General features: G+C 36.1%; 2 protein-coding genes across 11 annotated transcripts in view; one reads left to right on the top strand and one right to left on the bottom strand.

Annotated features, from left to right (window-relative positions):
• Positions 1-4,103: 4,103 nt before the first annotated feature.
• Positions 4,104-13,579, bottom strand: ANAPC13 (anaphase promoting complex subunit 13). 4 transcript variants are annotated; one of them, XM_058186987.1, is made up of 4 exons: positions 13,446-13,506; positions 8,403-8,462; positions 7,567-7,687; positions 4,104-4,543 (listed from the first exon to the last, which is right to left on the bottom strand). In XM_058186987.1, the coding sequence occupies exons 3-4, from the start codon at positions 7,663-7,665 to the stop codon at positions 4,418-4,420; spliced, it is 225 nt and encodes a 74-aa protein (XP_058042970.1). In that variant the 5' UTR covers positions 7,666-7,687; positions 8,403-8,462; positions 13,446-13,506; the 3' UTR covers positions 4,104-4,417. The 4 variants fall into 4 exon arrangements, with proteins under 4 accessions (XP_058042970.1, XP_058042972.1, XP_058042969.1 ...); XM_058186989.1 differs by lacking the exon at positions 8,403-8,462 and adding an exon at positions 11,362-12,395 and having other exon boundaries at positions 13,446-13,461; XM_058186986.1 differs by lacking the exon at positions 8,403-8,462 and having other exon boundaries at positions 13,446-13,579.
• CEP63 (centrosomal protein 63) overlaps positions 13,549-14,790 on the top strand; it is a 23,789-nt gene continuing 22,547 nt past the window's right edge. For 4 of the 7 annotated variants that reach the window (XM_058186981.1, XM_058186980.1, XM_058186976.1 and 1 more), the window contains exon 1: positions 13,594-13,699. The gene's annotated coding sequence lies outside the window, so the exon portion shown is untranslated. Of the gene's footprint in view, positions 13,700-14,790 lie in introns of all 7 variants that reach the window. The other 3 variants (XM_058186978.1, XM_058186979.1, XM_058186977.1) reach the window with 3 other exon arrangements.

The following is a 14,790-nucleotide window of genomic DNA, read 5'->3' as shown; positions in this document are numbered from 1 at the left end:
CAATCATCTATATTGGGCAGCAGCAATATAGTTAATGATAATTTCAGTGACAATGGCAAAGGCATGATTTCATATGGGCAAGAGAAGGCAATGCCAAATCACCCTTGATTTAACAGGAAAATCATGCAAATAGAAAAAAAAAGTGATTGATGATATAGCGACAGATTATGAACCCCCTAAGGTTGAATGGCACTCAAGATTTTACTCAAAGAGAGATGAAGATCTTTTGGAATATTAATGATGCTTATGACATGGATTAAATTAAAACCTAATGAATATATAGTTGCTGATGTTGTCATGCAGGATAATAAAATCCAAAGCTGCAAAAGCAGAAAAGAAACAACAGAGATATTTCACAAGAAGAGTCCTCCACTCCTCTGCTTGCAATAAAATACCTTATGCTACCAGACTCCAAATTTTGGGTTTAGACGATTTAGAACTACACAGATTTCAATCTGACCTAAGCATAGTACATAAAATTATCTACCACAATGTCCTACCTGTCAATGACTACTTCAGCTTCAATCATAACAATACACAAGCAAATAATAGATGCAAACTCAAAGTAAACTGCTCCAAACTTGATTGCAGAAAATATGACTTCAGTAACAGAGTGGTCAATGCCTGGAATGCACTACCTGACTCTGTAGTTTCTTCCCAAACCCCAAAAACTTCAAGCTTAAACTGTCTACTGTTGACCTCACCCCATTCCTTTTTTACTTAGTCTTTTCAGGTATCCAAATTATGTTTATACTTTTACCTGTTATCTTATATATGACTGACAAATAAAATAAAATAAATAAATTAAATAAATAAACATAAGAAGCCTGATCCTGGGAAAACTCAATATAATGAAAAATTAAATGAACTGACTTACTCATCAACATCTTAGGGATCAGTTAATTGAAATGAATTAGAATTGGGCATTTGCAGTCAGACGATTATAGTGTTTTCCTCATATCCTATGGAAATGATTATTCATTTGAAAGACACTTTTGTTTTCACAATATATTTACATTATCTTAATCATAGTAGGCACTAACACTCCTGAATTACGCAATTAATGCAAATGCAAATACAGACTAATCATACCGTCTGGATTCATCCAATTTGCTAGGCTGAAGTGTTGCTGGTTAGTTTATGATTCAGTGTGACACGCACATCTGGCTCTGATTCCAGTTTCCCTAATGTAAAATATGTATCTGTTTTGCTCTTGAAATGATGGCGTGGATTCTCAGATGCATTTTCTGCATTTCTATACTTTAACCAGAAGGTCAAACTAGTATTGACACTATTGATAATTTCCATTGCTATGTGATTTTGGATAGTGGAAATGACTATTTTTTTTCTTCCTGTTGTAATTAATGGTTTAAACCAGGGGTCTCCAACCTTGGCAACTTTACGACTTGTGGACTTCAACTCCCAGAATTCCTCAGCCAGCATGTGCTGGCTGAAAATTCTGGGAGTTAGTTGCCAAGGTTGGAGACCCTTGGTTTAAACCACTAGAGACTATGAAACAGGATTACCTGGGAAGTGAAAGGTTTACTGGGAAGATGGAATGCAAGTAGGAAGTAGGAAAAGGAACAGTTTAAATCAACTTTCTCAGTCTGGGGGCCTCTGGTGTCTTGGATCCTCTAGAATTCTCCGGCATAATGACTATTATGGAGTTGCAAGCCTACTGCATTTATAAGGCACCAGACTGGAGGACATCTATTTTAATAGATCACAACAAAATACCTTATGCCACCAGACTTGAAATCTTGGGTTTAGAAAATTTAGAACTCCACCGCCTTCGGCATGACCTGAGTATAACTCATAAAATCATCTGCTACAATGTCATTCCTGTCGAAGATTACTTCAGCTTCAATCGCAACAATACACGAGCACACAATAGATTTAAACCGCTCCAATTTTGATTGTAGAAAATATGACTTCAGTAACAGAGTTGTTAATGCCTGGAATGCATTACCCGACTCTGTGGTCTCTTCCCAAAATCCCCAAAGCTTTAACCAAAGACTATCTATTATTGACCTCACCCTATTCCTAAGAGGTCTGTAAGGGGCATGCATAAGAGCACCAGCGTGCCTACCATTCCTGTCCTAATGTTCCCTTTGATTGTATCCAATTCGTATGGTTATTTCATCCTTATATATACTGTTGTGTTTGACAAATAAATAAATAAATAAAATAAAAATAAAAAATAGTTCAGATAATGAATGAGGCATTTGTTTAGTATCTACTGTACTAGATTGTAGAAAATGTTATTGTTATCACTTTTTAATAGTATTTTTGCTTCTGCTTCAGTGAAAAAATGATACAATATTTTGGACAAAATGACGAATGGCATTTGACTTTAAACAATTTGTCTTTTTCAGTTGAGATTGGATGCATATTGCAATTTCACAGAAAACAAAATGTTGAAATATATTTCAGAGATTGGTTTCACTAAACAGACAACTGTACCTAAAGTAATCTGTTGCCTGGAACTCTAACTGAAAAAATAAAATCTGAGTGTTAAGAGAGAATATGTTGTGTCTTTAATAATATAACCAAATAATGTATTTTCTAATCTTAAGGGTAAATTCAATTCAATTTTGTGTTAAAATGCTACAATATTATATTTAAAACACTGTACAATGTAACTGATTTTTTTAAAAAATGGGTTTCTTTTCCTTGTATTGAGTTAATTGGGATATAACAAAATTGTGTTTTAGCTCTATATAGACGAGTTATGGGGTCAAGACCCATAACCTGATTTTCTCTCTCAGTTCAGCCTTAAAGGTTGTGAGAGGCCAAGTAAAGTTGGCTATTGCATTCCAAACTAAGCAAACTATTTTTGGCTGATTTGATGGCTCAGGATCTGTCTCAGTATCATGGTATCAATCATTACAATCCAGGCATCCTGAATTAGCAAACATGTATCATATTTATATAAAATAGATTACTACAGAAATTTTTTGGCACATATTATACACATAAATTTGCTTTGTTTTCCATTTTCTCTTGTACATTGTGTCCCTTGTATAACTTTAGTTGATCAACAAAATTAGAGAAAATTCCCTCCCAAAATAGTAACCTCTTCATTTTTGGCTATCAACTCAACTGCAGCTATTACTGGGCTTAGGACAAAAAAAAGATGGAAAGAGAAGGCCGGTTTAGCTCTGCCTGGTAAGGCCTGTTATTAAGAACACAAAGCCTGCAATTACTGCAGGTTCGAGCCCGGCCCAAGGTTGACTCAGCCTTCCATCCTTTATAAGGTAGGTAAAATGAGGACCCAGATTGTTGGGGGGGCAATAAGTTGACTTTGTAAATATATACAAATAGAATGAGACTATTGCCCTATACATTGTAAGCCGCCCTGAGTCTTCGGAGAAGGGCGGGGTATAAATGTAAAAAAAAAAAAAAAAAAGTAAAAGAGAGGTTTTCTCGCATAATAAATTATACTTCTTAAAGAAATTTAGAGTCCATTTCAGTAGACAGTTAAAGTGTTAATTCAAGCAATATGGATTAATTTTTTTTTAGAATTATGTCTTAATCTCCATCCAATTTTAAGTGTTCTGGCCCCACTTCTGGTAACATCAAGGACTACTGCATGAAAGTCTTAATGGTGACACTAAATTTGTGTAGAAATTACATTGTTTCTGGATTTCCCATATCGCTTGTGAAGAATCTCACCAAGAATCTTAAGTACTCTAAAGATTGTTGTCATTTTAAGGTCCAATTTTCTAGAATAAACTTTTTTAGGATCATGTCTTTTAAGAAATGCAGCATGCAACAAAGTACTTAAATTAGCTCACTTTTCACCATTGTTCTTATTTACAATATTACATATATACCTTATGAGCATATACACAAATTCAGGAAGTTATGTGATGATACATTTGGAATGAAATGCTCTAGAAAATCAGTAGATGGAAGAAAGTTTAAATATTCCTCCCTTAGCTACTTCAGTGCATTAGCCCTGTCTGTAGTTGAAGCTATTAAAGTTTTATTATGTCTGGTAATGTGTGTTTTGAGTACTTTCGATCCATCATCTAGATGGCATTAAAAATATGAAGTGAAAAAGCTTTTATCAGCAGAACTGCCTACATTTCCACAGAATGTATTGATCACGAATAAGAATTTATTGAAATCAAGAACTGCAAACATATAGATTTTTTGCAATATATTACAAGTTGATTAAACAGCAATTCATACTCATGGAAACTGCTGTACTTCTGCGACCTCTGCTGGAAATTTCAAGGAAAATCTTTAGCACTTGGAAAAATGTAAGAAATCTCTCGGGATCTACAAAATATCTTGTTTAATTAAAACAATTAATTATCAGCTGTCGCAAAACAAGACTAACGGCAAAAGATTGCAAACCAAAACTGACAAGAAATTCATCTGAATAAACTGGTTATTATGCTAATACAGATTAATTTCCAATTGTAGGAATATTCTCATGAAGATACTGCAAAGCCAGATCAGTCCATTTCATTTCTTGTTCTTTTACTGATTCTGTTGCTCCACCATTGTCTTGTTCTGGTTCTGGAAGTTCATTCTGAAAATAAAACATACTTATCACTGAATAATTAAAAAACAATAGATCTGAGTGGGGGAAAAAATGTTCTGTTTTCAATAATAATAATCAGTGGGTTGTTTTTTTGTTTTTTTAGAAAAATCTACATATGGAAAAGTAAGCAATATTTTGTTTTTAATTACAAATATAAAATATCTTTAAGTGCTTTATGCATAAGAATATACGTATGCAATTGTTAATAGCTTACTGGCTCAAATGCTAGGCATTTGGAAATTAAGGTTATAATTATAGTTTTGCTTATTACATTCAGTGTCCTATTGATTCTTCAGGATCTATGTTATATCATCTTGTTTTATTAAATGATTAATTCACTTTCCCCATCGTACTGAAAAATAAAACACTCAGATGATAGCATAGCAGGCAGTTCTTGATTTACAACCCTTTATTTAGTGACTATTTGAAGTTACAACGGCACTGAATGAACAGTGGTTATGATCGGTCCTTGGAATTCCAGCTATCTCAGCACCCCTGCTGCCATATGATTGTTATCTGCATACTCTGTAACTGTTTGTACTTATGACTGGTTGTCAGGTGCCTTGTAATCATCATTGTGGTAAATCTCCCTCTCCCATATAAATCTCCAGACCATCTGTGCTTATATTGGCCACTTGTGCAGGCCCTCCCCTACGAGGACTCCTCACTTGGCAGCAACCACTTATCTGCCTGTGAGTCTGAGACTTGCAACTTCCTCCTGCTTCCCCATTGTCTTTGCTTGTGACAAGTAGGTAGAAAGTTGCCTTGCCTAATGACCATGGAATTCAGTTAACTATGTCAATGGGGATTGAAGGGATTGCCATTTCTAAGTGATGCAGTTGTACTTCATGATGATATTGCTTAACTATAGAAATTCTGGTCTCAATTGCTGGATATTGAAGACTGTCTGTATATTAAATAAACATTCATAAAATTAAAAGTTCCATAACACTGACTCTTCCTGATGTATACGTCAATACCGGACAACTTAAAGAGTTAACAAACTAGGTTCCTGCATTATACACTTAAGCTAAAAAAGAAGTTATGGTTAATATACCTGCTATAAAAATATCAACATAACTGATGTACATACAGTAGTGGCCAAAATTGTGGAACCTTTTGGGGAAAGTGTATTTTTGAGGTTTGATGGCTAATAACACCACTTTTTTTGGGAGTACTATCATAAAATTATGTATCAATGGAAAGATAATTTAATCAAGTTAATTTAATCAATAATGCTTTTCAAACTTTGTTAGAGAACAAAGTGGCTTTTTTCATGAAATTCTAGATTTTAGGCCTAATTCCTATAGTCATGCACCAAATAGTCCTTGCACCCAACTTCACATTGCATTGCACCATTTTATCTTGTATACACCCAAATGATTTTCTTTTGTTACATAGGCACAGTCTCTTAATTCTATCATCACTTGCTGTTGTGAACCTTTTCTGCCTTTACTAGTATAGTTTTGTAGTGACTGAGTCTCCTTATACCTCTTCAAAAACTTAGAAATGCCACCTTTGGTTAAGTTTCCACCAAATTTTCTTCTAATTTCTTTGTAACTGTAGCCTTGTTCACTTAACATTATTTTACATCGCTTTCTGGGTGACTAGTCAACTCTTTGCACCATTACTTTAATTTTATTACATTTTACAAGCTCACTAAAAGAAAGAACACAAAACCCCCCAACCAACTTGATAGCAATCACATAACACATTTGACAAATGTCCTCTCAGCTTCAATATATGACATCAATAATTGAATTCTACTGTGATTTGATTTACTCATTGCCAAAACAAGATGACACCTGATTGGTTCTCTAAACTCTCATGTTCATTGGCTACAATCAAATGAAGGAAAGCTACCTGATATCAACCTAAGCTAGTTGTGCTTCCTTTTTATGGTTATTTGGCTATACTTTTCTACTTTGGCTATACTTTTCTACTTATCTACTTATAGATAAAGTATACTTATATATTCTACTTTTCATAGAATACAGGTAATTGAACAAACTTTGTTACATTACATTTTTCATTAAATTATCTTTCCATTGAGATATAATTTTATGGTATTACTCCAAAAAAAGTGGTGTTATTAACCACCAAACCTCAAAAATACACTTTCCCCAAAAGGTTTCCACAATTTTGGCCACTACTGTAATATAAAAAAGAACAAGATATGGCTCTTGATAATGCAGTTAAAACTGTTTTATGAAAACATACTGTTTTGCTTGCTTGCTGTGATTTTATTTAATAGTTTATTCATATTACCATTATAAAACCAACACTGAAATATTTTATTTCTTAAATGCATTTAATTTTATGCATTTATAAAACATTTATAAATGTGCATCCACCCAATCTCAAATTGCTCTGCTTGCTTTATGATTTGTAATTTGATTTGTTTCAAGTAAAACAGTTTTAGGACTGGTATAGGACGGCAAATGAACAGAAACCAAACCACATGTTATCATTTGCTGAAGCAATTTTTATTGGGAAACAGGAAAAATAATTCCTCCTTCCTGCTTCAGTACATCCCACCTGTTGACACCTCCTTAAATCAAATACTCTTTTCCTAGACTCAAGTAGTGCAGAGAATGATAATTCTTTTAAGGAGCTGCTAATATGTGCACATATTTTTCAATTTACACTTTGAATCAGCTTCTCCCCTTTAAACATAAATCTTGACCCAACTTTTGTATTAAAAACATTTCAAAAGGCTATAAAGTAAGTAGATGACAATATTAAAAGAACTGTATGTGGCATCTATAAGATTGTGTTTGTATGTATCGGTATTAACAACAGCTGCATCATTGCTGCTTTAGTTTTATTATAAATATTTGTACTATTTATATCTTGCTTTTCTGCGCCTAGTAGAAACTTTATCAGGCTTTTGGAATGTTAATGCTTGACTGGGCTTAAATAAAATTATTAGCAAAAGCTTCACTGAGAGCTTTTTGAAACCGAGAAAATGTTCTAAATGGGAAAAATATATTAATTATCCAGAAACTTACCAAAGGTATTGCCACATCTTCATATGGTAACTTATCTTCTCTCCATGCATCATCAATCAAATCTAGAATTCTCCCATCTCTTTGTACCTCACTGTCCATTTTTTGCAGTTTATAATGAGGGCTATGATACAAAGAAAATACATATACATATATCTATATCTACATATACACTAGTACTTTTCTTATACCCAACTGCCAAAAAAATTCCACTGAAGTGAAAGGAACATGTTTTTTAAAAAGTGAATTAGTGAAATATAACAAACCAAAAATAATGGTTTGTTTACAATTTTAAAAACTTCATGCTTTAGTGTAAGTAAAATAAACTAAATATAAGAGGAAAGAGAAACTAAAGATTAAAGTAAAAAGAAACCACATAATCTAAATCAACTTCCAATGAAATCTTGACCATACAAAAACATATTGGTCTATCTTTTCATTTTAAAATATAAAGGCATTTCATAATTGCTAGGAGACACATATTTTGAATGAATACTTCAACATCATGAATATGAATCTATTTCAATGTCCTTAAAGATTGTCCTTGCTTACCCCCATATCTGATAAAGCTAGAGTACTTCCTAAAAAATCAAAATTTATTATTTTATTTTATTATTTTAGGAGCAGGGTCATTCCATGTCAAGTGGTCTGGGACTCCCAGCTCAACCATCATGGATTTCAATGAAATTTGGTGCGAACATGTACACACATCTCCAATGAACATTGGTAAAGTGTTACGTTTGCCAATGCAATACTTGAGAAGATATAGTCATTTGTCTGACCCCATACCGTAGCCTTTTACAGTATGACTCTGAAATTTCAGCAACTCTGAGACATACCTCCGGCAATATTTTGTTGAGAGAAACAAAACTTGGCCATCTTGTACAACATGTTGTGGTCTATTAAACAAAATAATAAAAACATTCTCATGAGCGATCTCCATCTAGATAATTTGGAGCAAAGTTGGCCGAAAATGACTACGGCACAAAAAAGGGTAAAGTTTGGCTTTTTATATTTCTGGAAAAAAAGGTATGAGAAACGTGAAACTTTGTGCATAACAACTTAGCAACAAAAGGTTGTCGAATATAAAATTTCATTCTCCTACTGCTTTCCAATAGTTCACAAATTGAGTGTAAATGTGATGGTAAAAACGCCAAAAATAGAGTATTTTCAACCCACTTTTACAAAAAACCTTTTGGAATCTTTGTTAAATCATTCTCATTAGAAAGAGCATGTTTCAACCCCCCTAAAAAAGTAGGGTTGGTGTTTTATTTTTCACGTATAAAGCCCTAAAAATAGGGACAAAGTTGAGGATGTTGCTATGGCAGCGTCACATGCATTTTATTATTATTTTGCCTTGTTTGTTTTATATAGACATAATTACTACTATTATATTGCATTGATCCATGGTGACATTGCCACTACCAGTTCAGGCACGTGACCCAGCAACCCCATCAACATAGGGGCACACCTGATAGCCATGCAATACCAGCCACAGGTGAGTTTCTTGGTTTAGAATCGCAAGCCTGTAGTTTGGTTTCTTCCTCGAGGTTCCAAAGTCTTGTATGGGTATCTGTCTGGTTCCCAAGCCAGCAATTGGGCAACTTATCCTACGTTCCCAAGCCTAAAGTGGGTATCTTATATGGTTCCCAAGCAACATTATAGATTTTTGGACATTTACAATGTTTTTTTTTCTCAATTTCTGTAACTTTTATATATTTACTGCTCCATATACTTTTGAGACTTTGCCATGCAATCTTTTTTGTTTTAATTTCAGCTTTTATGAGACTAGTTGGAAAAAAAAAAGGAGGGGGGAAATATTAAGAAAATGTATAACAATGCTTGTAATATTTTTCTTTTAAAAAGACTATTATGGAGGGAAAATACAGATATACATAATGGATTACATTAAATAATATCTATCTGAAGGCATTTCTGTTCTTTTAACCATTATAAATCCCATCAGAGCACTTTCCTGTCTATGATATACTTAGGAATTCCAAATTCACCAGCATCTTACTGAAAGTTTTAATGGGCCAAGACCACTTAGAGCTAGAGGGATATAAATTATATAAGAAATTATATAAATTAAAAGAAATAGACCAAATAAAAGAGGAGGTGGAGTTGCACTATATATAAGAAATGACTACATCTCTACAGAAATAGAGCACAACAATGATGAAAATTATCTTGAATGCATTTGGGTTAATATTAAAGGGAGGGGGAATGATATTGCCATAGGTCTATACTATAGGCCACCCAACCAAACAGAGGAAGTAGATGAACTTTTTGCTAGCCAGCTATGTAGGAAGCACGTCACAGTAGTAATGGGGAATTTTAACTACCCTGACATCAACTGGGAGACAACTCTGCACCAAGTGGAAGATCCAACAGGTTCCAAACAAACCTAGCAGACAACTTTGTTTCCCAAAAAGTAGAGAAGGGAACAAGGGGATCAGCCATATTGGACTTAATTCTCACTAACAGAGATGAAATGATAGAAGGTGTTGAAGCTACAGGAACCTTGGGGGCAAGTGATCACGCAATATTGGAATTCAACATTATGCAAACACAAGTAGTAGAAAAAAGTCAAACTAGAGTCTTGGACTTTAAAAGAGCTAACTTCAATAAACTTAGAGAGAGCTTGAGAAGGATTCCATAGATGAGAATCCTCAAGGCGAAAACAACTCAAGAAGCTTGGGAAATTTTGAAAAGTGAGATTATAAAAGCGCAGTCTAGCACAATACCAATGAAGAAGAAAAATAATAGATCTCAAAAGAAACTAGCACGGATGCATAAAGAACTATCTGACCAATTGAAAGACAAAAAGGACAAGTATAAAAAGTGGAAGAAGGAGCAAATAACTAAGGCAGAATATCAGCAAATAGCCCGAGCCTGTAAAGATGAAGTGAGAAAAGCTAAGGCTCACAATGAACAAAGGCTAGCGACAAAAGTAAAAAATAACAAAAAAAGCTTCTTCCAACATGTTAAAAACAAGAAAAAAGTCAAGGAAACAATTGGCCCATTGCTGAGAGAAATTGGCAAGAAGGTGACAAGCAACAGGGAGAAAGCAGACCTACTTAACTCATTTTTTGCATCTGTCTTTACACAAAAGGAAAAAAACAACAATCCAACCTATCAAAAACAGCACCACAAAAAACAGATTAGGAACACAAGTTAAAATAGGAAAAAAAATTGGTAAGTGAACACCTGTCTACCTTAGACGAGTTCAAATCACCAGGACCGGATGGATTACATCCCAAGGTTCTGAAGGAACTGGCAGACGAGATCTCAGAACCATTGAACTATATCTTTCAAAGATCCTGGAGGACAGGGGAACTGCCAGAGGACTGGAAAAGAGCTGATGTAGTTCCCATCTTCAAAAAAGGAAAAAAAACAGATCCAGGAAACTACAGACCTATCAGCCTGATCTCAATACCAGGGAAGATTCTGGAAAAGATAATCAAGCAACGAATCACCGAACACCCAGAAGCAACAAAGTAATAACCAAAAGCCAACATGGGTTTATCAAAAACAAATCATGTCAGACTAATCTTATTGCATTCTTTGACAAAGTGACAAAATTAGTGGACCAGAGGAATGTTGTTGATATAATTTACTTGGACTTCAGTAAAGGATTTGATAAAGTAGACCATAACCTGCTACTAGAGAAAGTAGAAAAATGTGGGTTAGACAGCACCACCACCAGATGGATTCGTAACTGGCTGACCAACCGTACTCAATGTGTAGTCCTCAATGGAACTACATCCACATGGAGCGGGGTATGCAGTGGAGTACCTCAAGGCTCTGTTTTAGGCCCAGTCCTCTTCAACATCTTCATCAATGACTTGGACAAGGGGATAGATGGGGAACTCATCAATTCTGCAGATGACACCAAGCTGGCAGGAATAGCCAACACTCCAGAAGATACAAAAGGATCTTTACAGACTTGAACATTGGGCGCTATCTAACAAAATGAAATTCAACAGTGAAAAAGGTAAGGTTCTATATTTAGGCAAAAAAAATCCAAAATGCACAGGTGCCGTATATGTGGTACCTTGCTCAATAGTAGTAACTGTGAGAGGGATCTTGGAGTCCTAGTGGACAACCATTTAGATACGAGCCAGCAGTGTGCAGCAGCTGCCAAAAAAGCCAGCACAGTTCTGGGCTGCATAAACAGAGGGACAGAATCAAGAACATATGAAGTGTTTGTTGGAAGAAATGTCCATCTGAGTTCAGTTCCAAGTGGGGAAAAAGACACTGGAAACATGGAGACTGCTTGGAAAGATGGTTTAATGGTGGTCAGGATCACATGGCTTGAGTTCCTGAACAGAAAAGGGCTGAGATGCTGAGCGCGCCCTGGCTTTATGCTTTCTCTGAGCTTTGAACTTCCTGGGACACAGGAAGAGTATCCTGATTGGTTGTCAGACTCCCAGGGGGTGCGGGTCTTTGCTAGCCTTGCTGGCTGATGTAATCTTCCCAGGTGTCATGTGGTGAGCTTCTGTTGCTAGATGGGTCCTATTGTGTTGCAGATGATCGTCCATTGACAAAGATGAGGAGAATGATTTTCTGCCTCTGGCCCATTGACAAAGCTGTGGGGGGCAGGAAGCTGCAGGGAGCTGCTTTGTCCTTAAAACAGTTTCTCCATTTCTCATCCAGTGAAATATAATATTCTGCCCTTTTTAATATTTCCTAAAATATTTCATTCTTCTAGGAGGGGGGTGGGTGCTAACTTCCTACGTGTGAATACCACTTTATAATGCCTTGGAAGGCCATACTTGGAATATTGCATTCAGTTTTGTTCGCCATGATGTAAAAAAGATGTTGAGACTCTAGAAAGAATGCAGAGAAGAGCAACAAAGATGATTAGGGGACTGGAGGCTAAAACATGAAGAACGGTTGCAGGAACTTAAACTAGATATGCCATCTAGTTTAATCAAAAGAAGGACTAGGGGAGACATGATAGCAGTGTTCCAATATCTCAGGGGCTGCCACAAAGAAGAGGGAGTCAAAGTATTTTTCAAAGCACCTGAGGGTAGAACAAGAAGCAATGGGTGGAAACTAATCAAGGAGAGAAGCAACCTAGAACTAAGGAGAAATTTCCTGACAGTTAGAACAATTAATCAGTGGAGCAACTTGTCTGCAGAAGTTGTGAATGCTCCAACACTGGAAATTTATAAAAAAATGTTGGATAGTCATTTGTCTGAAATGGTGTAGGGTTTCCTGCCTGGGCAGGGAGTTGGACTAGAAGACCTCCAAGGTCCCTTCCAACTCTGTTATTATTATTATTTGCTTGATTTTATTTTCATATTTCTTAACCTTCCATCCCTTTTAAGTATCTGAATATTGTGCACACATTTCAAGTGTCTTGTTGCATGGGTGATTGTAAATGCCATTTAATGAAGAAATAACCTATCTTACAAGGCTGATTGTAAAACTTACAGATAAATAGTGCTTATCGATAAACCCAACCACAATTCATTTTTCACGAGGACCTTCAAGACTCTCCAGACAGCCCGAAACACGGCATACGAAACTAGCAGCACCTATATTCTTACATGCAGTTGTTTGCCTCTTGAAACCATGACCTGGAATCAGGGGTCTCCAACCTTGGCAACTTTAAGCCTGGAGAACTTCAACTCCCAGAATTCCCCTCCAGGCTTAAATTTGCCAAGGTTGGCGACCCCTGACCTGGATGAGTGACAATCTCTACAGACTACATTCTTACAGTTTCCCTGCCCCTATACGAAGCCTAACATTTATCCATCTCCACTTCATCCCCCCAAGGGGGCCATTTCGGGACCGCCCCTCTCTTGCGCGCCCCACTCTTCCCTCCATCGCTGCTCTCCCGCCCTCTTTCCTCCTTTCGCCTCGCCCCACACCTGCAGCACGCGATATCCGCCGCCGTTCCGCGATTTTGGAACGAAAGGACGTGACGTCACAGGCAGCGGTTCTAGTAGGCGGTAAATCATAGAGAGGATCGAAGGGAAAGTGGGCGGGGCGGTCGCAATTCTTCCCCTCGGAACGGCTTGGAGGTAACGGAAGAACTCCGGGGAAGGTGACGGTGGTGTGCGGGAGCGGGAGCGGGCTGTTCGTCTCTATGCTTCGTCGATTCCTTTTGGCGGGGAAACTTTAGGTCTCTGAAGTGCTCTGAGTACTTGGCGTCACTTATTTGCCCCGGAGTTGGTTCCCTTTCTGATGCTTTGCTGTCCGTTCTCTTAGTCCTCTGTTCGCCCTTATTCATGTTGTCTTACTGAGTGATGAGAATCCAGCCCTTGGGCTTCAACATGTTATGGGAGCCCAGAACGTTGGATCAAATGAGTAAACCGTGACGCAGTGCAAGCGTCCCGCGAATGCGGGCATTCAATCCCCATCTCTCATTTGTTTTTGCCCAACTACTTTTCTTTACAACAGATGAGACAAGAATTCTTTCCCAGCAGGGTAGGAAGTCCCAAGGCAGGCTTTAAAAATAATTTGAGATGCTATTTTACAGATGCTTGAGAAGGTCCTAATTGGAAAAACCTGACGCTTTGAATAAAAATCAAGATACACTTCTTTTCATTATCCGAGGACGCCTCACTTCACTGATTTAAGTATCGGTATAATACTTAACATAGGAAGGTTCTCCAATAATTTCTAACATAAATGAAATGCACTCTTGTTGGTTGGCTAGTCAGTACTTGGAAAAAGATGAGCGATTTTAGTTTTGGACATGGTATAAATAAATCTTTTTCACATTCATTTTAGTTATAAATAAATCTTTTTCACATTCATTTTAGTTAAAAAAAGGAAGGTACGTATTTAGGGATTTATTAGAAGCTTAATTAAACCAGCTGGAATTCAATTAATTATTATGGATCTTTAGAGGATTTTTTTTTGCCACTAGTGCTAGGAGATTAACCTTTACTGACTCTTAAATTTAACTTACCCCATCACTCATGTTCTCTATTCATTGACCTTTTTAGTTGTTTCATTAATGGTCTGACAGGAAATAACATAAATAAATATGTACCAATCACCACTGACTGAATATAATTTTTAGGCACACTGGGGAAGTGTAGTTTGTTGTTAAATATAGTTAAGGAAATGCCATTGGTGAGTTTTTAATCTGATGATTCTTAGATTTGAGAAAAGAATGGAGAAAAATATGAACAATAAAATAGCAAAAATTGAAACTTTATTAAATCTAAGATGCATGCTTCTTATTGTTATATGTTATTTCTTTTT

Source organism: Ahaetulla prasina, chromosome 6, assembly GCF_028640845.1.
Source record: "Ahaetulla prasina isolate Xishuangbanna chromosome 6, ASM2864084v1, whole genome shotgun sequence".
Lineage (NCBI taxonomy): Eukaryota > Metazoa > Chordata > Lepidosauria > Squamata > Colubridae > Ahaetulla > Ahaetulla prasina.
The sequence above is the reverse complement of the archived record's forward strand: the minus strand, read 5'-3'. Positions and strand labels throughout refer to the sequence as shown.